General features: G+C 42.2%; 1 protein-coding gene across 1 annotated transcript in view; it reads left to right on the forward strand.

The window, feature by feature from the left end:
* Positions 1–9,825: 9,825 nt before the first annotated feature.
* The window catches only part of LOC131269129 (G-protein coupled receptor moody), a 52,721-nt gene continuing 36,242 nt past the window's right edge, over positions 9,826–26,304 (forward strand). Inside the window, exons 1-3 of the mRNA XM_058271453.1 lie at positions 9,826–10,212; positions 17,350–17,529; positions 19,688–19,779. Of these exons, the coding sequence (XP_058127436.1) occupies positions 9,826–10,212; positions 17,350–17,529; positions 19,688–19,779 (659 nt within the window). The remainder of the gene's footprint in view (positions 10,213–17,349; positions 17,530–19,687; positions 19,780–26,304) is intronic.

Consider the following 26,304-nt stretch of genomic DNA (forward strand, 5'->3'; position numbering starts at 1 on the left):
ACCTTTTGCTCTACGATTCTGTTTTCTGATGTTTCTGTTTTAACTTAGTTTGATTTATTAGATTGCGTTCTAACAGGAAGTAAGCGGTTTTCCAAGAAGTAATAATATTCAAATGTTGAGCAAATGTTGAGCGAATCATTCCTCAAAGCTTTTTCAATATCGCTTGAATTTAAATCTTGTGCAATACAACACGCTATTGTAATTTCTAAAACTTTTACAATAAATGTTACACACCCTCACTATTGACAAGTGATCAATACCGCGTTTATTTGGTATCCTTGCGGATTGCTCGTTCGGGCTGAAATCCGAGCGATCTGCAGTTTTGCTGTGGGTGAAAGTACCACATGTCAATGTTAAATTAGTCAAGCAACGACTCGGGCATCTCTGCCTGATTGACATGAGGCGTGGGAAAAGGCGGATGGCATGTGGAATGAAAACTTATCGGTTTATTTTTCTTTTGCTCAAAATCGATTTATTGTGGAGACTTTTTTCTGATGAAATATGTCCGCATCGCAAAACTCTCCCGGTTGAACCAAGTAGAATAAACAATGGGTAAAAAACTCGATTTATGAATGGATACTTTTCAATCATTGTTGAAGATTGAACTATTTTGGAAAATTAGTTAACAGGGCAGCAAATTGTAAAAAAACAAAACTCATTTTTAAGCAATGAAAAAAGAAAGACTGTTAATTTAGTAAGATCCTGAATGAAATGAAAATGAACTAAGAAAAGTTGAATCAAAAGACATCCTAGTGATGGATAAAGATGAATGAAAAATAGAGAAATATTCAGAAACAAGACAAAAAGTTGCACAAAACAACACTAGCAATCATGTGGCATTTAAAATGAATTCGACCATAAAGAATAAGAAGGACAGGAAGCAAATGACACACGCTAGTAAAAAACAATCGTCTCTTGCTCGCACAAAGTCTTACCTTAGTAGTACTGCATTAATAAACCTCGGCAATGCGTCGCCTTTAGGGTCCTGATTGCGACCGGGTTGTGACTGGGTTTCCTGCCGTTGTACGTTAATTTCCTCAGGGTTGTTTTGTTCCGTATGCTAGCAGCTTGGGCGACGTGCAACAGTAGCCGTTTTATAATAAATTGCCAAATTGCTCAAAACAAAATTGCCCCAAAGCGTCCGAGAAGTGGCGGGATGAAAGGATTTATTTATTTTTATGGTATTGTTTGCGCCATTTCCCGTTGATTAGAACCTATTAGAGCCGGCTGGCTGGAGCACGTTCCGATGCTGTGTTTTTTCCTCCCTCAACAGGATGTAGGTTTTCCGCAGCGGTCGCCTTTTTTCCTTAGAGCCAAGTTTAGGCTATCTCTAATCCGTTTTTTTCCGAAAGCTAAAAGCCGAGGCTATTCGGGAAAATTGAGAAGCTGGGAAAGAAGGGGAGAGGGTCATGAGAAAGTCTTCCAGCCTTCTTAGCTTCTTCGCCCGTGCGGGCCCCGTTTGAAAATATCATCGAAAATAAATCGAACCGACAGCGTGCGGATCGGGTCGGCGTCCCCCAGGAGGGACCCGAAATTAGATCCGAACCGGTTCCGATCCGATTTTCGAATGAATTTCATCTCATTTGATCGAGCTCGGTTTGGTTGTGTTTTCTTATTCACCTTCCAAGCCGGATAAGCTTTTTCCCAGCTGTACGTGTGCGTTTCGGTGTGGTTTTCCTTTCCGCCGGTGGAAGGGACTTCGTTACTTTTTATGTTTATAGTGCGTGAAGCTCCGGAGGAGGGGGGGAAGTGGGCTCTACTGCTACTAACGATCGCAACGTAACCACATCAAAGTCTGAAGCCGTTGCGTGATTGATTAGAACCTTGGAGTTCCCTCCGCATCCTGTGCAGAAGGATGCGAGTTGCAATCGAATCATCAATTTTTTTTGCAAAGTCTCAGGCTTTGGTGCTGACCCCAGCATTACCTGCATTTAGCACGTTTCTTGTGGCTCTTTGAACTAACTTTAATTAAAACACCTATGATATATGAGCTTACGGCTTTCAATCAACTATTATTGACACCGTTTTTGGTTTTTTTTTGTCAAGGAAAAAGAGCTGGTCACTCCGTAATGAGTGCATTCTTCTTTTGTTGACATGTTTTCTATTTGAACACTATAAAAATGATTATTTTTGTGTTTATACATGTTGGGTATATGCTTCAAAAGGCTTTAAACAACTGTCCCTAGCATTTGTCTACTGTATTTATTGTAATATCTTTTGATGTTTCAGTTGAATATATTGTAAAATATATCATAACCATTTCTTGTTATAATTTTTTTCATTATTTCTTTTTTCCACTCAACTTAAGTGTGTATATTTTTTAAATTAGGTAAACATTTCATTTTTAATCTGCTTTGATTTACATTTATATTTTCATTATCTTTTGCCGTTAGACCACGCATTTGAAATTTACTCGAATTTTTTAAATCTTTTTCAAATTTTCTAAATGTTATAGAGTTTTCATATTAAGTGCTTAAAATTACCTAAATTTCACATTTTTAGATTGTTGCGATCGTCTCACATATCGTTTTTTTCTCTCTCTTTTCGCTCAATATGAACTAAAAACAGGGACAATTTCGTTCGAATGTTTTTCACTCTTATATCCCTTTGTTTTTCTAGTGCAATTGTCAGTCAGCTGCCGCTTCTTCCGTCTGCTTCTATCAACCTCTGAATGGGAGTGTGTTCAATAACTTCCAATCGGATAAGTGATGCTCGCCTCAGTGCAAACTCGCGAGCCGTGGAAAACTTATGTTGCCTTGGGAAATAATGCTTGCGAAAAGAATCTTGTTATAGAGTTTGATAACTTAGCTCGTTTTCAAATGTTTTTCACTCTCCCGAATAATATGTTTCCCTCGCTCGGAATGCACCATTTTCCGGCAACCGGCAGCGATGTGTGTGTGTGTGTGGATGTAAGTTCAAAGCTACCTGAAATCTGCGAGAAAAAAGAAGCTAGAAGATAAAGCCCACGGTGGCCGTCCGGCTGCATCGTTGGCTCAGCCTCGTGTGAGTACCCGTGCGTGTGTGCGTGAGTGTGTGTGTGTGTGTGTAGGTGGTGACTGCAAAGGTTCCGGTCGCCCGACTTTTGGGCGGTTTTTCATCAATCAATCATTACACCGCGACCGGAGGCATGGAATTTCGTCCACGGTGTGCGCCAGAAACGAAAAGCTTCAATCAAATCTAATCCGTTGGCTTCCGGTCGGTCCTTCCGGTGGTGCTGCGAGGCGGACGAGAAAAGAAAAGGAAAACCGGCCATAAGGTAAATCCGCGGAAGAAGAAAACCACCCAGAGAAGAGGGAGGGGAGGGGGGGGGGGTGGAATGAAGCGGATTGCTAGTCCAGCATGAAATTGTCTAGCTGAGGTACGTTTCGCCGACACCCTCGTGCGTTTCCGGTAGTAATCAGCTTGCCCTTTTAACACTGCTCATTATATCCGCTTGTTACCTTTTTCACATTTTCTTCATTCATCAACACTGCTTCATTTGAATGTTGTGAAAACTGCGCCTTTGGTTGCTGGTGTTCTTCGGTATCTTTTTTTAACACTAAACATATAACTAGCGAGATTTTAATCATAATGTATTTGGTTCTTTTTTAAATTTGACTACATTTAAAAAAACGTGAGTTCCAAACCAAATAAGTGGTAATGTATTGGCGAAGAAATGATGATATTAGCCATTACATTTTGTTCAGATACAACAAACACAAACCACCAGACGTCTCCCTCGCCCATGTGATCGCAAAAATGAGGCACGTTTGAAAAAGCCTATTTTGTAGGATTTTTCGAAGGAGGAAACACATTTTTTTCCCTTCCTTTGACAGGTTTTTCCCGTTTTTCCACCTTTGCCAGAGCCTTTGCCGCAGTTATGTTTTACTGGAACATGCTTTGTTTCGACCATCGTTTTGACTGGACATTTTGATGACAATCAAAAATCAAAACCTTTCCGAGAAGTCACACAAACCACCAGGCGTCTCCACCATCTATGGAGATTGGGGCAGTTTTCATACGAGTTTTTCGTTTGGTATCTGTCCACAAATCCTTCCACCAGGTAAGTCTCCATGCTGTTGGAAATCACTTTTAAACGCTGGTGGAAATCGTGTCGAACAGCTCAAGAAAATCTTTTCTTCTGTGTTATTGCTAAGTAAAATAGTCTCAGTTTGGTTTTCTGTTGTGTTTACCATATTGATGACGTGAACATTAAAACACTACGGATGATGCCACATAAAACCACCAGGCGTCTCCATCATTTAAAACAAATAACAGGGGGGTCGGGAAAATAAAGCACCAATGCTGAATTGTACTGTTTCACATTAAGTTGAGAAATATAATTTAGTTTGTCTTTTCCGGTTGGTATTTTTCCACCGTTCCATCAAGGGTTTCTATGCTTTTCCAAATGGCTTTCAATTGCTCGTGAAAATCACTTGAAATAATTCAAGAAAATTTCATATTGACTCTGCGTTACTAGAAACAGTTTTAAAGTTAGTATTCTTTTAAAGTTAAAGTTTTATACAGCGATATTGATAGCAGTAAAAAAAAATCCTACACGAGATGCCACAGAAAATCCACCAGGCGTCTCCATAACCTTTCGCATGGTTCTGCAAATGAAGCACGATTTTTGGAATTGCAAATACAAACAGTACATTTTATCCACCATCGGTATTATTTTGGAATTGGAATTTGATTTAAATTATAGTGGGAAAATGTTGGCTAAAGCGGCCAAACAGGCAGCGCAACAAATAAAAAGCACGATGATTTTTTTTAAATGCCCGCCGAGGTTGCATGAATAGCGTCCATTCACCTCGGTTCACCGAACGCCTTTTGCTTCCCCGCGCTCCCTTGGGGACGCTCTTTGGTTTTATCTGCATAAAGAAGGTACATTATTCGACCGGTGCTGGATGTGGTCGGCCGAGGGCGACTCACACGTGCCGTAATTTCCGATACACGATGGCTCCCCGTCGTATTCAGCTCCGGCAAACAATAAACAACGCAACTGTGTGCGTTTTTCCCCCAACACCCTTTCTCTGGGTCGGATAGCCCCGAGCTGCCCTGAGATGCAATGGTGTCCGGGCGTATCAATTGCAAGTGGCTTGTCCTCTTCAGCTTCAACTGTGTGTTATGCGACTGCCTGCGGGCGTTCGCTTTTGTTATCGTAACGACATTTTCCCTGGAACGAGGGTGGGGTGGAAACTTTCACGACCGGAATCGATCGCCACCGCCCCCACCCCCAGTGTTTACCCTTTTTGAGGGTTTGTTTTCAGCAAAACAGGCTCACCTCCACAATCGGATAATCTCTTTCCACGCGTGCATCGACTTATTTTTCCAAAAATGGCTTGTTTTGTTTCGGTTGGTTTGTGTTGTTTTTTTTTTGAGTTTTTTTTCGTTTTCCAAACATTTGTTGTCCTCTCCGGCCCAAATTTCGCCGAACCGTGTGGCAATTATTTAAATTGACGCATTTTTTTTCTCCCCCCCCCCCCCCCCCACGAAAGGCACCTCACGGGCGCTTTACAGCGGTGGGTGAATTCATACTCCCACGAGCTTACCGAGGCTGTTTCGCTTTTCCCAAAAACCCGGCAACGGCAGGGGTTTTTGCAAATAGGCATTGATGAATAATTCATTCGAATCCGGAGCAACTTACCTGTGGCGTTTAACTATTTTTCAGCCGAATCACTCCCGGGCCCGGAAAGGACGATCTAATTCCACCAGCGTGGGGAAGGTAGGGAAAAGTTAAAACCGTGGCATTTTGCAGTAAATTTAACGAGCCGTGAATTAAAAGGCTCGCTGACTTTTTTTTTTATTCCAAAACAAAAAACACACACACACAAACTTTTGCTTGATCCTATTTTCCACGGGATTACCTTGGGTAAAGCTTGAGGGAGCTTCAACGTGGGCGCCTTTTGTGCAGCCTGTTTAGCGATGGGACAAAAGAAATGTGGTGAAAATTCGGTGGGGGAGGGAGGAAAGGCAAAAAGGGAAGCATGGAAGCTCGGAAAATAAAGTACGGTGCAGTCGGAAAAGTGTGAAGACAGAAGGCAAGTACCTCATTGCGAGCAGCTTTTGATCGCAAGCAATGCCAGTTTCAAAGCAAAATGCAAAAGAAATAAAGTGTTAAAGCAAGTCTAGCGCTGTTGTCACTCAGTGCCTGCTGTAAAATCCCCTTTTCCGATGCTCGTCATATGTTGTTAGGGTGTTTTTGTTTTGCTTTCTCTCCACACACGGCTCACGAGTTTTCATGATTCGTACGCCACAGCTTCCACCACAGTTGCGGGGTGGTGGATTTATCTTTTCCCCCCTTTCGAGACACATAATAGGCGGAAGAATGTATGCCAGTGGTAGCATTTGTCGTGCTTCATTTTATTCCATCGCTTGGTGGTGTTTCTATGATTTTATCTCCCTCGCGCACGGAACAAAAGAAACATAGAACACTCGAAGCACTTTCACACAAATGCATCCTTCATGCTCGTCGCGAACGCTGTATTAATCCATCATCAAATTACTACACTGAGTTTTTCTCGAGTGGTTTTTTTTTTTTGAAGCAAAATGAAGCCACCCAGTCGATGCCAGCCGACAATGCGATTGTCCGCCTCCGGACGAGTTTTTCCATCGCATATCAATTGACGGAGTGACTAATTAAAACACTGTTTGAAAGTAACCAACGGTTACGTGGCAAACCCGTGTCGACAGAAAAAGGAAACAGAGAAAAAGGAAGCAACACAACTCATTTTACAAATGGACGTCAACGTCAACGAGCCTGGGCGGGCAGTTTCCTAGAAAAACTAACAACATATTCCGATACCATACAAAGTGGATGAAATAATAAAAAATAGATGCGAAATGGGGAAAAAACAAAACTTTACACATTGTCCGTTCCCTCGATTTGTCCGATGAATCCGATGAAACGCAACAAAAAACATTATCACCTTAAAATCTGCCCGCCTGATGCGATCTTAATGAAGCTAAAGAGATTGCGGACTCGACTCCATCGATCGAGGATAATGATTATTCTTTCACACTGCGTAATTACTTCATAATTTGAGGTTACGTTATGCGTGCAAGTGAGCGCATTAAACGTTTTATGTACCATCACTTATCCACTTCAGTTTCCCGATGAGGATTATTTTTAAATGCTTCCATGAAGCGCATAACTTAGTGTTCTGAAATGATTAATTATTTCATTATTGAAATAGACACCCTTTACCCATTATTATTATCTGGGTTCATCGTTTTCTCTACAGTAGTGTTGCTAAAAGTTGTTTTCTTATTCATTTAGTATTTATTTATATGTTTCTAAAAGTTGTTTTCTTATTCATTTAGTATTTATTTATATCAAGTGAGCAGTAAAAACGTGAATGAGTGATTTTCATTGAAGTGAATTCGTTCCGTTTGTTAAATACCTTTTGATAAAAAATATTTCCATTCAGGGTAGATTTTTTCTTCTTGCTAGTGAATTATATACATCTGATGTATCATTTCTTGTGTTAATCTTGTTTCACTTACAGTTTTTTATTATTTAAAATGTTTTTTCTATTATATCAGTATCTAGTTATAAGTATGTTTCGTAACGAGTTTGTTTTATGTTTGACTCCTTAAAAAATAAACTCCAGCTGCTTACTGAAAAATAACTGGAATAAATAATATGTTAAATTGTCTAAAGTGGTGCTCGTTACACTTGTCAAGCCGGTCTGATGCTGTTCAAGGAAATAACGTTGGTTTGGTCGGTAGAATTGTAGCATCGTCCGGTAAGCGCCTCCAGAATCGGATATTTGCCGGTTCGAGCGGAAGGAGAGTTTGAAATATCAGTTAGGCCAAGGGGATAAACGGTAAGCCACCTGGGCATCGGACGTCGTTTCGGGCGTGAAATTTTCTCGAGTGCCGCTTTTGTTTCGTTGCGCGCATGTCCTGCTGCGATAAGTGTATTACTTCTTTTCCCCCATCGCAAGCGAACTTTCTTCCGTTCGGAGGGAAAACAATACTGTCTCGGGGTCAGACAAAAAAAAGTTGGAACTTTTCCCACGCCCCGGGCGTGGAAAGCCTAACTAAAAGTTTGCCAATAAGCAGCGAGGGAGGAGGATCAGGATTTCCCACCGCGCGTATGTGAGTATTTATAGAATCATTTGGTTTAGTTCATCGCTTAACAGTCGGTTTTGCGGCGGCCGGAAGTTAATGAATACACCGAAAGGGCAAAGCTCACCCCAGCACCGGGTGTGAAGGTCGGACAAAACTTGACCAATTGCTGAACACCGGGGAGAAGTTTCGCTCCACCTCGGTTTGGGAATGTGCAATAAATTTCATTAAAGTGCTGCCAGCCACCGGATCACCGGACACTGTTGTGGCAAGCGAACGGAAAAGCCACCGGTAAGGTGTGTAATTACTCCCAACCGGTACCGACTACCCGGGAAAGCCTCCGGTATCTCGTTTTTGTGCTTCGTTTGCCGAAAAATGAAAGTGGCGCACGAAAGGAAGCAAGCAAAGCCGTTACTAATCCGGCACGAGGTCGAGAGTTGTTCAAATATTTGCGCGCGGACGCTCGAGTGTTCGCCCCCCCCCAAAAACGGATCGATCGTGATGGACACCTGGTGCTTTCCGCCCGGTGTTCGCACGAACGCGAGCTTATTCGCGATGCTAAGCCCACACGATCAACCGTTCGGGCTTGACAAGGCGCCATTCGCCGTTAGGAATTGACAATATTATCGCAGCGCAAAGAACAAGGTTATGTTCGCATTCATTACATAGGACAACAATACTTTTACACAAACTAAAACAAACAACTCGAGAACTCAACTGAAAAAAAAGATAATCACTTGAAAGTTTTATTTCAGAAACATGAACAAATCTGTAACATATTCTTTAAACAATATGACAACCACGCAACGAATGTAGTTGTAAAATACCACCTACAGTTTTAATCCTATCAGTTTTTGCAATGTTTTGTTGTTTCAAGTTTTGTTTAATTATTTATCCAAAACAGTTTTCTTGTTTTTCACTTTATTTTATTTGTATCCAATCGTTTGAATCTTTTACAGCAAGGTTGAACGGACATGTTGTACTTTTATTTGAATTTGAATTTATTATATTACTTTGTACTTCTTATGCAATCGTTCGCATGCTTCACAATAAGGGGGGTCGAGCATGTTGTACTTTTGTTTTAATTTTCCTTTCTTGTTCCGGGTTAGAGTATCATACTTAATTTGATTTTCATCTTAATTTTGAACTCTTTTACTGTTAGTTTCCAAAATAGTACCATTGTTTTTCTTTTCATTTGTACTTCTATTTAATCGCCTGCTTCACAATCATAGTGATCTGCTATTATGTACTTCTATTGGCATGTTCACGTATAATTTATAATTCACTGGAAGTCCTAGAAATCAAATCGATTCCATTTATGTTTCTCCATGAAAATAAATGCTTCTGTTCGTTTTGCCCTTTTTATGTTTAGTTGTTTTGTTTTGTTTGAGTACTTTGGACTATTTTCATTGTTATCATTTGCTAGAATGTAAGGAAAGTTGTCGTTTTGTTAAATGACTGCTGTCGAACGGTTACTTCCCTTATCTGCTTTCCGGTGCAAAAGGTGGAAACTAACTACTAACTTTGACGGGCGTTGGTAGATAAATGGTAGTATCCCATCGAAATACCTCTTAAATCATTCCTTTTCCTTGCAATTGAATAAAGGCAATGCCAGGAACTGGCGGCCACGATTGCACACGTACTAAGCATGGCGTTCTGTTCTTGTTTCGTTTCATAAATCACGACCCGCGCGGGAATGTTGCGGGGAACTGCAGCCTTGCAGGTTAGCAGTCGGCATCGACGGTGCCCGTAGCGCACAAACCGCCAGCCATGCGCTCGCCGCAGCTTGAGGACGCGAAAGGCATCCCGGAGGAGTTTGCCGAAGCGGTGATGCAGGTGCTGCTCGGGCTGAAAAACTACAGCGCCACCGAGGACTACAGTGCGCCGTACCTGAAGCCGGTGGTGGCCCGCATCTACCCGCTGTTCATCCTGCTGTACGCGATACCGACCGCCCTCGGGCTGACGCTCAACGTCATGATCATCGTGTACATCAGCAAGTACAAGCTGTTCCGCGACGTGACGCACGCGTTCATCGTCAACCTCGCCGTCTGCCACTGCGTTCAGTGCGCGTTCGTGCTGCCGATCACGCTCATGGTGATGCTGATACACAACTGGGTGTTCGGCCAGTTTCTCTGCTTCTTTCTGCCGCTTCTGCAGGTAAGTCGCTCTAGCACTTGCTAGCCATTCGTTGAACGTGGATGTCGTGATTTATCTCAAAACCGGCTGCACCGGACGACCCCGATCGACTACTCTACTAATATTCAGAAAGAAGTGTCATTGAACAGGACATACTGCCATGTTTCTGCACTCCATTCAAATGTAGATTCAATCTCGGTTACCTCCGCTTGGAAAGATTTGATTATATTTTATGTATCCATGGGGTCGTGATTTCACCGTCAGTTTTGACAAAAGTAAAGTAAAGTTTTTACTTCAATTTACAAATAGAAAAGATTGCAGAAAACATAAAATTCATCAGAAAGTGAGCTGGTTGCATTGTCAAAATAAAATCTTTGTTTAAAATGTATACAGATTCTCAAAAGAGACGTGCACTTGAAGCAAGAGCATACAAATGAACTTAAATAAGTAACAGAAAACTCGTGTATGGCTTCCTATTTTCTCGTTACTAGAAAACAGTCCAAATAAAACAGTCTTCCAACTAAGTTTTGAATTCAAAGATTCAAAAATTTTTGATTAAAATAAATCTTTTTTTGACATAAGGAAAAAAGCTACTTGAACATTCTAGTACTCTGCTTATCTATTCACGATAATAAGATTTGAAGAAGTTCTTTAACATGAGAAATGTAGGATTAAAATTTTCAGTTATACGTTTGAAAGTATCTGTTACTTTTAAACACATTTGTATATTTTTTAGTGCTATAGACGAAACATGTAAAAATTCTCATAATAAGGAAATACTCTATATAATTGTTCAAATAATATATAGCTTCATAAATATATACTGACCCACTTCGAGAAAGTTATGGAACCGTTTCCGGTTGTACGAAGCCCCTGCTCTTATGCACCACCGCAAAGGGTTCCCTGCGAATCGTTTTACTGTAATGCAATGCAATAATGTCGATTGGTGAAATAAAACTCTTGCGATGAGATGTGTGCCGCTTCCCGGTTTGCCGCCTTATAAATCGCGACAATGGGCCGCATGATGGGTCCATTAACACATCGCGCCCTGGCATTCAACACCACCGAATGCTGGGTGTTTTGCTGCGAAAAAAGAAACTGAGGGGCCCAATAAAAACGCCACCATCGTGCCTCCATCTGGTCCCTGACTCCGCTCCGTTTGCCGCTTTGCAAGTCGATTAAACGAATGCGAATACCGCTTCGGGCCGCTCGCGACTCGCCACTTTTATTTCGCTGGGAGTTCGAACACCGCGGGGGGGCCCACTTGAAGGAGGCGGTTTTCCCGGCGGAAATCGGGGAGGGAGGAAGCGTATCGAAGGGCTGATCGATTGTCAAGAGCTTCCGTTTATTAGCCCGTGCTTGGAGCGGGAAAATCGATCGAATGTGGTACAAAAGAACAGTAGACTGAAACAAAGTACGAACGTGTGTCCTGCTTCTTGAGTCTAGTATAAAACCCCTTAACAAAAAGGTCAGAACTGTAAAATTTATAAGTGAGTGTTTCATAAACAAAACATGAAAATGATACAATTGGAAAACACGATAACAGATCGATCGGTTAAGTTCAAATCTCTCCGAACCAGCTGCGTAGGAACAACATTAACGAATTTTAATTTATAACAAGACAGTCATTGGTCTCTTTGGGTTCAAAAGCACACTAAACAACATACATAAAAGGATCTAATTTGGATAAAAGTAAGACTGAACGATTTATGAGAAGAAAAACACGATTTGCCCTATTGTTTGTGGTATTTAAAGAGGAAAAGTAATACCTTGAGTGGTTCAGGGTGTATATTTTTAGCGAAAATGGGACAAAAAACGAGAAAAAAACAACTGAAACGTTAAGGAGTGTGGAAGGTTAATACTTTACATGTACATTTATCGATGAACAAGAAGAGAGAAAGCAAAAAGAGAGAGAGAGAGAGAGATGGAAAGAAAAGATGTAAAATAAAACGATACAAACCACGTCGCAAATCGTGGTGGGAGTTGGTGAAATTGCACGGTTTTGGAAAAGTTCCTTTTCGCGACCATGAAACCGAAAAGTAAAACGTGGAACGTGTGGTCTACATATACACACACAAACACACATACACGCACACCAGCTCATTTTGCCAAAGTCACTAAATTTCGCCTTACGCTTTCGTTCCGTATCGCCGCAAGCGGCAGCGGGAAGTTGAGACCGGATGGGGAAATGTGTTAATATCTGTGTCGGAGAATGGGGTGGAAAATTCGTGGGAAAACCCGTACCGATAACGTACCCAGCACGTGGAAAGGAAAAGGTAGGATGGTGGGGGGGGGGGGGGAACTAACACATTAGTCATCGCGAGTAGAGGCGGACGGGCGGGAGCTTTCACTATGTGAAGCCGAGTGCGGGAGTGAGTTTTCCGTTTTTATTTTCTTTTCGACCAGCAGTAGCTGCTGTTTTTGTCTGACGGTCCGTGTTGTATTGTCCACGGACAATTTTCTCGTTCGTCGCTCGCTGCGGTTAAAACACCGACTGACCGGTGAAGGTATTCGCGCATAGGGAGTTCTTATCGTCGAAGGCGTGAAAACAAATGTGAAAGCGGAAAAGCGGAACTGACTTAAAATTCATACTGGAATACGAGCTTGTTGTTTGTTTTTTGTTTCCTCTTGTTTATCGCTCGTTATCGTTTGTTTTGTTTGCTCAGCCAATTATAATCGTTATTTTTTTAAACGAGAGTCTCGTTTTTACTACTTTTCAGGCATATTTCTAGAGTTTGTCATTTTTTTTTGTAGTATGAGTTTGCATTTGATTTGGGCTTTTAAGGAATCCATTAACACTCCAAAGATGATCATGTTTTGTGAAAATATACATGTAAAAGCAATAGTATATAAAATTTAGATCAGTACAGTATTTTATTATAATTCGATTATCAGAAATATAGTAATATACAGAAGTCCAATATACGATGATGAACCACAACCCATAGAAGAAGCACTAAAGAGTGTCTACCCAAGGTTGTTGATGTTGTAAAGCCTCGAATGAAAGTAATTAAAAATCATAGTTTCATGTCAGTGCACTAATGTTTAAAATTGCACAACTGTAATATTTGTTACAGTAGTTTGATTTGATAAGTCGCCTAAAGACCAAAGCGAAATTAATAAAACATCAATCAACCTTGCGGTCAAGGCAAGTTGGTGAAAATTTACGAAAACATGGATTGGATTGATCGAAGGTTTTGGTAAACATGCATTATTCAAATGTGCCAATTTACATTTACATACCATCACAAGGCACACACACTCACCGGCATATTATGGAGCGAGCGGCGTAGGGAAATGTTTTAACTCGGTCGGGTTTCCCAATCGATAATTCTGCTGGAATGAAAATGTTGTTTACCGTATGCTAGGGCTCTTTACGAGAGCGTTGGGAAATTGACTTGGAATATGTTGTCCACCAAGGGTTTATAATAAAAAAATCTTAAAGTCTGAAAAATGATGCGACATGGAACAAGTAAGATTTTTCAATCAAAGTAATGTTTAATCTGATGATTGAACTTTTATGACTCACTTTTCGACTTCGATCAGGATGACTGGAAAAGAGTTCTTTCGTGAGGGTTTGCTCATTAATATATTCCAACTATTCAATACCTACATTGAGCTTCGCAAAACGGTTGTTCTAAAGGTGAAATGGATGGCTCTTTCCTCGCAGGTCCTGGATAGCGCGAAGGTAAGAGAAACTTTTCCCCGATTTTGCGTTATCGGGTGTCGAAAAGTTTTTCCCAAAAACTGCTGCGCTGCTTCCAAAATTCTAGATGCCGGGGCGCAAAGTTGATGCACATCAGCAAGTCACCGGAAACGAAGCACGATTAAAATGCAGCTCAAAGTGATCAACCCGAAGGGGAGAGAGGGAGAGCTTTGTTTAAATCGCTAGGTCTTCAGGTGTAGGTGTCTGTTTAAATCGCAAGGGCTTGTATCTATACGGGAAGGTAGAGGTTTTAAGAAAGATAAAACCTAATACTGACAAATATATTGTCTGTACTACTGCTTCATTACAAACAAAACCCCCTAATTATCACAATTCGATAGAAGCTTTATTTTAAAATAGTTTAAAAACATACAAAACACATCAACTGAAGAAAAACAGCAAAATTAATACGCTATGTTATAGAAAGACATGATGTTATATGTTGCAAATCAATCACAACAGACATGATAAGTAATAAAGAGGCTAGAAGAAGATATTAGATGAAGTTGACAATCGATTCATCAAGTTTGAGAAAGAAGTATTGCAAATACAACTTCTCGAGTGAAAAGGAAAATGAATTTGTGTTAAATATTTTACAAGTAGTCAACTGACTTTTATTTTATGTTAACCATAAAAATTTTTACTAAAAAAGAATATCAAAATTCAAATCCGAAGGCTAGTAAGCACGGGGTTTATTTTATAAATATTAATAAGTGTAAATTAGTTTTAAAAGTATTATAATATTACTATCTTATACGATGTAATTCATGCTACAAGAGATTTATAATTGCTAGGAAGATTAATCTGTTTTCCTCGTTCGCTTTACTAATCCTAAAGCAAAGCTGAATCAGGTAACCACGACTTCATATTTTATTTATCAATTTTTGTATTCAAATCAGTACTAATGAGAGGCCAAGCAGCAAGTGAAATCATTTTTAAAATAGTTCCACAAAGTTGCGCTGCCTTTGGCGCGCGCTGGCGATTGGTGAATTTTCGCCGTTTTCCGCCGACCGAACCGGGAAGCGAAATGCCAACGCTCGGATTCCCACGGTGCGGATCGCGAGTACGCGAATCATCGCTAAACTTTTCCCGGCACCCAACCGGAAGGGACACTTCTCCTCGCATTTTAGACTTTTCCGCACAAGCTTCTCTTTACTTTTTGCAATTTTTCCACACACCGCCCACACCCAACTGAAGAAGGTTATGCAATTTTGTTGGTTTTGGTTTGTAGCTGTTCGTAATGGCAAGGCAAGCGTTTCGAATCGACCAGCAGTCGGCAAACGTTCGCGTCGTATTATACTTTGTACTGAAGCTGTAATTTGATTGCAAATTTATATGTAAATCTTGAAACTGTTTCTTGTTTTCCAAGATAGGTTTTCCGAGGAATTTACCAGTTTAGGTAACCGTTTCCTCGTTTATATTTCATTAGATTTTGTCATAAAATAAGCTGGACAGCAACATAAATGACCATGTCTTTTTTCTCCTTTATGGATTTTTGTTAAAGATTTGAAATTTTTGTATTTTTGTTTTGGAAATTGTTCGGAAAGGGTCGATTAGGTTTGACGACCCCTGGTGTGGATGGATGAGAGAGAGGGAGGAAAAAAAACAACATCGAAACGATATAGAAATTAAAGATCCGTTTAGAGGCTCTCAAAATTCGCCAAACTCTTACTTTAGTTTTACTCGCACAGGCTTCCTTTTGGACATGCCGTTGTTCGTTATTAAAATTAAAATAAGCCAAACACCGGCAATGGAAAAATAAAAAAAAGGAAAATGAAACACCCGAACGTCCCAGCCCTAACTCTCGGCAGGCGGGAGTGAGCAGCCTTAAAACAGAATCGTAATTAAATTATTACTCGGCAACATCAAAGTGGAAAGTTTTCCCGCAGCATCCGGCGTCACCGCCGCCGCCGCCGCCGCCGTCCGGAAATGATGAAACCTCCCTGACCTCCACCGGCCAATTTGTGACCATCGCCGCCGGTCCTTCCCGCTCGTTGCGGTGGCGTGCTGCCCGCCGGGAAAATTGGAGACCAATACGGGGCCCCGGAAAGAAAAACGGCTGGCGAATGCTTTAAAAACCGATGCCTTTAGCCTTAAATTAAGTGACAAAGAAGTGGACGAATGGGAAAAACACCAGCAAAGGGGTGTAGGAGCACGAATATTAAACAGTTTGTTTTGATTTCTTTTCCCGGAAAAACGCACACGAACCACGAGCGAACAGGGAGGGGGCGATTTTGGAAAAGAAAGTTTTTCGATGAAGAACGTACGATGAAGAAAATGAAAGTTTCCGGATGAAGGATGGCCTCGGAGGAGCGTTACAACGGTGAATACTAACCGACCGTTCCACTTCTTCAAACATCGTTAAGGATCTCCACTAATCGTTGATTATGCCAGTCACGAAAGCGTACCGGAAGATCGGGAAACCGTTTTTTTCCCACTTTCCACTGCAACGTTCAAATGTGAACCGTCATCATCTGCATCGCAAAATTCATAATGAGAACGTTTTCAAAACATACACACATCCGACGATGGCCGGCAAACAAATGCGGCCTGATTGGACCTCGGGAAATCTGTGCCGTCATGGTCCCGAAACGAAGGTTTTTCCCTCCCGGTAGTGACGCGTCCGATTTTCAACCGGAGAACGAGAAGAAATATTGTCATTATTCAAAACAGATTTACTTAGATTAAAAACATTCTGACGAAGGAGGAAAAAAATTAAAGGGTTAAATGGGGAAAGACATATTAAATACGTTATCTTGTTTATTGATTGTCTGCACACGATGGGTTTAAATGGTTTTCATATTCACAATTCGGTTGGTGGAGTGATTTGATTTGGTTTTACCTTTACCTAAATAGTAAATTTTATCAGGAAAGCTTGGCTATCCTTTCACCAGATTTTTTTTTATGTTTTAAAAGTTCCGAAGACGCTCCTTTCCAACCAGCAAATAAAATATAACCATTTCATGTATTTCCACTTACATTTTCATTTTCATGTCTTTGCTTAATTAACTAGAAGATTGAAATAATGTTTTCTCTAATGTGTTCGCAGTTCTTAGGTTTTGTTTTCACAGTTATCTGAAGTTTGCTATCGAATATCATAATCTTGGTTTTGAGGAAAATTAAGGATTTGCAGATGTGAAATGTGCTCAAATTTAATTCATTCAACAATTTAATGAAACGCACTACAAAGGTATTCGAATAGATAAACTAAAATAATATCTTACTTAAGTTGATTTTAAGTTGATAAAATATCGGGAATTTCCCATAACACACTATGTTATTCGTGAACTATAAACCATCGATGTATTTGTTACATTCGCTTCGGACATAATTACTATTGTTGTTTGTTTGTTTGTTTGTTTACCAATGTCCTTGGTTCATTTATCATTCTTGTCCTCTAGCTCTTGTTTGCTATGTTACTAATTTTCGATCTTTTATTGTGATATTTTCAGGACATTCCCCTGCACGTGGCCATGCTGTCACACCTACTGATCGCCTGGGACCGGAAACGGTGGTTGACTGATCCGCTGAAGGTGCGCCTTCCAGCGTTCGTTTGCAGCTGCGCCTCGTGGTTGGCCGGCTTGGTCATCGCTCTGCCGTACCCGATCTACACCACCTTCCTGGATCTGGAGGTGAGGGCCAAAAACGTGGGCTTTTTAGCAATGAATTTCTGAGAAGCTAGCTTTAAAGTAATTTCGCGCCGTAACCCACTATAGACTGTTGCTGTTCCTGGTCCTAAAAATCCATTTATCAACCTCGAAAAAGTCACGCCAATCGAGTTTACGAAGTTCTATTGAGTGTATATGGGTACATTATAGTGGGTCTAAAAGATTTAAAAGGTTTCAAACATTGCGCCGCAGCTGGATCGTAGAAGTTTTGCAGGCAATGTCTGTGACAGCTGTACCCAACGAGGACGATTGGAAAGCGTGGAACGTGGAGAGTAAACCGGCACGTTCTGTGGTTGCCAGGAATGTGTTTGATCGAGGCATCGATACGATTGTTCCGAAATTGTTCGCCTCAAGTTTTCATACCAAGTAAGGTACGCGATTTTGGGCGATTTCTGGAACAGAATTGGGCCCTTCCTCCATCATTACGAGGTCGATTTGTGCGATTTGTTGTTGCGGCAAGGCCTGGGCGTGGTGCGCCATTTGTGTTCGAGCAATGTTTCATCCTACGCTATTTGTTTTGGGTTGTAACATCGGTTCCTAACTGCAAGACTTATTACCGTTCATCGATCAGAGACTCCTTGGAACTCGCCCCGGGGTGAGATGTCGTCGCTTCCTGGAAATCCTCCCTGGAAAAAGGGAGTGAAAAACTATGCCTGCCTTTTGAGCGATTGTCCCGGCCAGTACCGCATGTGATACCAGCCTCCAAAACATCATCACTTGTGATTTTTCTTCCATCGCAGACACTGGAGTTCGGCTCCGGCTAATAGAATTGGATCCGTCCGGCTAATGGGAAGATGAGATGATACCTTCACCCGAGTACTACATCTGTTTTTTTTTCTTTTCCGTGAACCATATATGGCTCTGAAGAGCTCACTTCAAGCCACTAGAGTTCGTTTTCTTCAAGTGCTAAAGTGTGTCCAGTGATTACTCCGCACTAATTTGCCCGACGTCGAACCGGCAGAATCGGTACGATGTGTGAAGGCTTCTCGAGTGAACTAATTCATTTGCTTCGAACCGATAAGCCTTATCACATTACCATCGGCTCGTCTTACGTTCTATCCGTCAGGCTTATGTTAGTTTCGGACAAATCCGATCCGTTTTGTCCTCTGATCAATCTGATCAGAGTCTGATTGGCTGGCCAAGACTGAATAAAGCTCGTAGCTGCAAGCTAATGAAATGAAGTTGCAGTTCTAACGAACACTGGCACTGTTGGAACCATAGAGAAAGCATTAAAACAGTTAAAAATATGTTTTTTATTGTTTTTATTGTATTGTTATTGTGGTTAACATGAATTTCAATAAAAATGAAACAATTTTTCAATGTGGAAAAGCTCCATAAGGACTTAGATTTTTAAAATTTTCAATGTGAGACGTATAGTTTTAATTTTCATAAAATGTTTTTGAGAAGTTTTCTTTCACATACATTTCTTGTGCCCTTCAAAAGCGAATATAAAACCGAAAGTTAAATACCCAAAATCAAGCTTTCCTCTTGAAATGTAGTCTCTTGTAGTCAACTTGAAGTAACAGTACGATTGTTTGTTACTTTTTTACGTTTGTTTGTTACTTTGAGCGGGATTTTATAAACGGTTGGAACATTAGTTAGATCGGTTTGTGTCGTTTTTCCACTCTTTCATTCGTAGTTTATTAACGATTTCCTCGAAAACAAAGTTCACTTGTTATGCGAGTTGAACATAGAAATGAAAGTGTTTAATCAAATCAAATGCGTGGGTGATTTTGTAAGTTGGAAAAATACACAAAACACAAATGGCAATCCGTTGCAATTGGGACGAATATAAGCACACGAACCTTCTTCATAGCGAGAAAAAGCGCTTCTGATCCTCGAAAAATGGATGACATGAAAGCCAAATACGTGCGGTATTGTTAGCAAAGCAAAACAAGCGTTAAAAGGAGAAAGTAAATCAAAAACTAAACTAGTATAATCAATAATTAACGTATTATTTGTAGGAGCAGAGCACAAAGACTAAAAAACTCAGTAGCTTTTGATGCGGGCTAATAAGCTGCCGGGAACTAAAAACAAATAGCAGTTTGTAATGAAACAGCGTTTTTACTAACGTCTCATCCTTTCTCACTAAACACTGTTTTTTCTCTCCCCCCCTCCCCAGCCTTACCTGCCGGGATTTGCGGGCGTCGGCATTTGTGCGGTGAACTTGGTCGACGACATGCAGGAGTACATGCGGGGGCTTTTCGTCATCATGTAAGTATTACTTAGGTGGTTCGCGCGTTCGCCAACTCACTGTTGACAGGCGCTTCAGACCTCCGCGCGCCAAACAATGCGAGCAACCAAGTGGCGGATGGATTTGACACACACAACACAGGACATGTTGTCATGTAGAGCGCGTGCATGATGTGCAAGTTTGCGTTGAGGCGGTCGTTCGTTAGATTGGCGGATTCTATATCGATCAGATTGATGAAATGGTACACTCCCCCCCCTCCTCGGCACGTCCTGGCACGCGGGTGCATCGTCCGGAATGGATGTTTTTTTTCCGTGGCAACGCCACCCTGACGACGCGCTCGGCGAACGAAGCCACTCGGCCAGGAGCCAGCTTTCCGCCATTCCCTCGTTCGTTCTTTCGTTCTTTCCTTCTTTCTTTCTTTCTTTCGAGGTTGTCTGTCCGCTTCCTTCCCCGGGTCGTTCCTTGTCACGTCCCCAGGATCCAATTTCAAAAATCAAACACATCGCATTTTGTCTTCCGCACGGGAGGAAAGCTGCTTCCTAGTTTGGTATGTGTTTGAAAAACGAATGTTGAACCGGTTCGGAGGTGATAATATTTTTTTTCCCCCCGAAACACAAACTAGCCAAACATCGGAACGGAACTCACCCACTGTCTCACCTTCCTTTTGGGGTTGCGTAAAATTGCGAGCAAGCGGCACTAGAGCAAACAAAAAATAAATATACATATACAGAAGAAAAAAAAAAGCATACACACAGAAAAAACAGCACAACAAAATACGTCGCTGAGTGAAATGATAAACAGAAATTCAATGCCTCGGGTTTTGCTGTGGTTTACCCTTTTTTTCCACATGTACGTATGTGTGTGTTGCGTGTCTGATCGTTTGTGTGGTGTCGGGTGATGATGGCTAAGACGCTTACGCTGATGACAGTGGCGGTGGCGAAGATGATGATGATGATGAACATGCTACCGTTGGCTACGTACGGGTACGGATGAGGAAGGATACTCATATCAATCATGTGCAAATAGCCTCGAGACCGTTGGCGTCTCCAGGCAATGGAAAAGGGACCACGGTGGGCTTTGCGTGGGCTTACAAAAGGGAAAAAGAAAACGGGACAGAGGGGAAAGCAGCAGAGCTTTGGATGAAAAATACCCCAAGCAAGCGGACGGTCAGGGAAACGTAACGTTATCACGTTTTTTGAGCTGCGTACCACGTAGCAAAACTTGAATGTTTGAATTATAATACATTTTATAACCAGATTTCGAACGAGATTGGACGCGGAAGGTAATAAATTCAGTTATTAGCCTAGCATTAAATCATCTCACTAGAGAAGGGAATGATATCTCTCTAGCAGGATTTGCCTCGAACTGAATAATCCTCATGACCATTTTATTTCTTCAGTAACTCGTCGCTTAAAACACTCATTTTTTAAATACAATAAGTTATTAGTCCCAAATAAAGATCGTTAATATTAAGAAGAGTGCAGTAAGTGAAATATGTAATACATAAACAGCTGCATAGATAAGTAATCGAGTGAAAAATCAAAGTGAAATTTTTGTGGCAACTTCTAAACTTGTTTACTTTTCTACTCGATTGAGATTCGAAGCTTTGTTCATGAATTTACTAACTCATTGCTAAGAATCCATTCTATTACTTATGTTCATTGACTAAGTAAGCACATACCTTTTTGACATCTTTTCGTATAAAAACCAATGTGTTCACTGTTCTTGAAAAAGAACGTATCGCTTTTCGTTATACGTAAAGATATAAGAGTTCAAGGATTGAAGTTGAAGGAGTTTTACAAAATTTGTTTCAGTTTTTGTAATAAGGACGAGTTACATTTGCATTGAACTAGTGAAGTAGTCAAACAAGTGTGTGGAACGAATATAACCAGTTGAAACGAGTTTTTATAGATATAGATTGTATTTAAAAAATACTAAATTTATGTTAGTACTACAGACCTAATAATAACAATTGAACAGTTCGAAACTTCCTATCGAATTGAGTTTATTTTTAACTTGCAAATATGTTAATTCCCTACACACCTGTATCAATTAAAGGCGCTGTTTGATTGCCTGCCATCAACTGCGGATCACGTGAATGCTCGAAGCGAGAAGAAAAAATGGTAGCAAGGTCACATCTTTGTCGTATCGAACGAAATGTTCGCAGAAGCACATCGCTTGTTGCATACATTTTCCAACAGGTTCGCTTAAGCGTCACGACAACTAAACCCAACCCTGCTTTTAGCAGCAATTTCGTTCGCCCTCCTCCAAGCACCTGGGAGGAAACGTCGAATTACGAGCTGTCTTTAGAATCCGTAGCCTCAATACCCGAGGAGGTGGAGTCTATCGGTTTGTGATCAGAGGAGACGGCGAGAACTGAATAGAGTGGGAAACGCTACTTGGCAGCACGGGACGGTTTCACGTTCGCTTGCGGATGGAAAATTGGCTGCCGGCACAAACGAATCCCGATTGGCACGACAAAAAAAACCATGTCACCAGGGCGACGTAAAGGAAACAGTACCAACTGTCGGGGAGTTGGTTGGCGGGGTTTTTATAAGCATCTCCGACGGGGCAGAAGTGGTGGTTGTGGTGGTGGTCGGTCGCCCGGAAGTATTGGAATTTATTGGCTAGGTAAACCCGACCGTGCACACATGATGCTCCGCTGTTCGAAAACAATTTCTGCTCCGTTTGAGTGGAGCGGTGTTGACGTCCTGTTATGGATACTCCACCTGCCGCCATTGTGCTGAGTCCTAATTTAATAGCACTATAGTAATATGGCGAACGTCTGGCGAATGGGAATGAAATGGATGCCTCTGTGTAGCGTCCATTGTAAGAAAAATGATGGCGAAAAGCGAACGAACGAACTCAAACACACCGGCGAACTCTCCGAACTCAATGTTCACCCTCCTTCAGCATAACGAAGAATGTTCTGCCCGGGCACGTATTCTATGGTAGATGGCGGACGCAAAACTATTGACTTTTATCGAGCAACTGGAAGCGTAACGCATTGCTCACATCATAAGCCATGATGAAGTTGTGTACATTGCTCCAACAGCATTCCCTTCCTGGGAACTCTAGTCTCTGTAGATACGTTGGAGCCCGATTTTAGAAGCGTTACGAATTTGGTAATCTTTAGAGCAGCTACAGCGTATAGAGGTGAATACAGAGTGTTGATTATTGGCTTTAAAATATACTGCGTACTCCCTCAGGAACGACTCGTTTAGCTTGTTTGGATATTCATCCTAAACTTCCAATAGCTGATCTACGTGGATAAGGCCATAACCATTATTGGGTATCGGGACTTCGAAGTGAAAAGAGAAACTCCCAACGGTAACGGAAACTACCGATAGTTCGTCAAACTGCATCAAGAAGTTCCGTTCACATCGGAACCTTGGAGTACACCAACAGAGTTGTTAGTCGCCTCAGAGATTTAAATCCGAAACAAGGGAACTAATCCTAAACAGGATCTGGAATCCCAAACACACTTCCTCTATAGTTTATTTAAACATTAAAGTACGCTTATGGCATTCGAGCTTCTGTTTGCAATTCCAATCCCTAATTTAGAATCAAATCAACTATTGGGATATCCCCTATTGGGATTCGATTCCTAGTACGGATCGAATCTCTCTGGTGACTAGTAGCTCTTCTACTCACTTTTGGGAATAAAATCCCTAATCCTTCCTAGGGATTCGAATCACTGTGACGTCAAAAACTCTACATGAGGATTCAAATCAATCGATTCAACAATAAGATTCTACTAACTCACTCAATCGTATTCAGTACGCACACCACTAGTTCGTTGCGCTCCAGCGAGTCCCCAGCACCGGAGCGCACCGAAGACGTCGACATGTTACTTTTCTGGTTAGTAAGTACGCCACGCTTGCAGACGGGCTGGCTGGCGGAGCGAGGGCAAGGAAAACCCAGCTGACAGGTGACACGGGCACATTTGACGGTTCGCTGGCATTGTGATGTACCGTGCGCCAGACTTACGAGTCCCCGGATCGGTGATCCTCGAACGGGGACAAAAATGAGCCAGTCCAGCCTCTGCTGGAGAAGCTTTCACACCGATTGCTTTGGGCGACCGGAGTTTTTTGTGTGAACAGAGCTCACACACTTCGATCGCGGTTCGATGGCGACGACAATTGATCACCGGTCGCCATCTTTCGCACGCAGCCTCGGTTGTGCGACGCAGCTCTCTGCTTAAAGGTAGCGTTTCGACAGCGGAAGCTCGCCCAAGAACTCGCCCTGACAGGACGAACCATTATTCGCTCAACAGTGCCACGATTGAGTAATGGTTAGAGCACGCTGGGTGGATCCCACGCTTCGCATTACTCTTCGCAGAACGCGTGCTGAAGAGGAATGTTTTACGCACCACTGCCTCGAGGACAATCAACCTATCCGTCTCGTTCGTCCGATGTAGGTGTGTGTGTGTGTGTGTGTGTGTGCGATACGCTTCCCTTCTTACGCGTCCTTTTTCGTTTGCCTCCTTTCTTGAACTTTACCAAAAGCCGGTTCTCCTTCATTCGGAAGGAGGCGGGCTAAAGGCTGGGAACCAACTCCATGCTCTTATCACACGACAACTCAACCGTTCTAGCCGGTCCGGAATGTGCGGAAGAGGTGGTGGAGTAGGGAAAGGGGTTGAGGGAGTGATGGGGCTCAAGAGAAGGAGCGCTCAATGGCGCGAGCAGCAGCGTGTAAGCAATCGAATTGAAACCCGTCGTTGACAACCATTCGCCCTGCAGGTTTTAGTGAGCTCGTTTTGACCATCCCACATTGTCCCTCGTGGTCCGGTTTCTCGTCCCTCTCGTCCCGTGTGTGTAGTTCTTCTTCTCGACATCACCCAACTTGTCCCAATATGTCGTGTACCCGCCTTCCAGCGACAGGTAGACGAAACGTCACATCAACAAACTTGCTGGGCAGGGAGTATCTGAAGCAGCAATCTTCCGCTTCTAATCAATCTCCGACCAGGTCCTGGCGGCGAACTTGAACAGATGCGGTCACCTTAATCGGATCTTGCGTCTTGCGTGTCTAATACTTTCGGCCGGAGAAATGCAATGCCGGTGAATTACTTATTCTGTCCCTTGTTTGGATGTCGAAAACACTCATTTTACAAATTCCAAAACACCGATACCGCACCCTGATTCTAGATATAAATAAAGCCGGCCGTAGAAGGCCTCAAAAGTTCGTCAGTATCTCCAAGTCAAGGCTTTTAAATATATAATTTGGAAGAGATTGGATAGATTATCTTGGTACTATCTACTTTGGATAGATAGCCACGTATAAACGAAACATTTTGGGTACATTCAAAGGCTAGGATAGATCCAAAATAGAGTGATATACACAGTGACCGCAAGGAGATCGCCCGGAGTGGATGGTTTACCCCCGTTATACGAGTATTACAACTATCTCAACCTTTTTGTTAATTAGTGTTGTTTAGTTAGCAAATAGAATTAAATAAAAGTATTACGAATCTCTTAAGTTGTATCTCCGCTGCTATATGATTGGGTTTTTTAGAGGTAGACCATGTGTGGAACTTTTAAGATTAAGACACCTTATGATACCTAGTAAGAGTTACTTCTGCCAAGTATACTCTCATGTGGCATTAAAAGAACTCCCGAAAGAAAGACAAGGGAATCGATTTCCTTCTTTTTCCTGGAAACAATTGCTCAGATTGAGCAGACTCAGCGCACAAGTAGTAGAGGGTTCCCTTGTCGAAGTATTTCAGTTCGTTAAATCGTTTGGAAGATCGTTAAAAAACGAACCAAAGTCCCTATCAGGACTCTAGAACGAGCATGCAAACGAAGCGGGCAGGAAAAAAAGCCATGTGATGGAATGCCAGCCGCCAGCTCCATGGCGGATGATGACGGTACGCTCGCCCTTATCGCAGATTTCCACAATTGAAACTGCAAAATTGGGCTCCGTGTTTACGGCTCGGCAAATAAAATGCACGGCTAAAGACGAACGTTTAACGAACACACGCGCACGACAACAATGTGCTGGCGGACGACCGTCCGCGTACGTTGTTCGCGTAGGCCGAGCACCAAGCGAAGACGCCCTGCGCAAAAACTCAAGGTGAAGGAAACGCGGAGATAGCCTTGGGCCGGGGGTCCTTACGGGTACGAGGCTTAATGCTGTTCAATTATTCAATGCACACCCCCATCGTCCATCGTTGGGTCGGGTTTTCCGAGTGGTGGTACAGCTTGCGTCCTTTTTTCACGCACACGCAAAAAGAGGGTATTGCTCGGTTGTGCCTTATCTTCTGCCATCGAGCCGCTGACGGGACGTCGGATAGGGGAGAAGGAAGGTGCACGCGCGTCTGTGTGGGTGGAACGTTAATCTATGCCACTTGCAACGACGAGCCGTAAACTTGACCTCCTCTCGCACGAACCTGGCTCTGATCTAGGTGAACCTCAAACTCCAAATCGCTTGGTGGCGAAGCACCCTGGCACGCAGCCGAGGAAGTCGATACACACTTGCCATATGCCAACGAACGAATTACCGACCAATCCGTCTGTCGAGAGCAGGTTCGAAGGGCGTCCCGTGGG

This window comes from Anopheles coustani, chromosome X (assembly GCF_943734705.1).
Source record: "Anopheles coustani chromosome X, idAnoCousDA_361_x.2, whole genome shotgun sequence".
NCBI lineage: Eukaryota > Metazoa > Arthropoda > Insecta > Diptera > Culicidae > Anopheles > Anopheles coustani.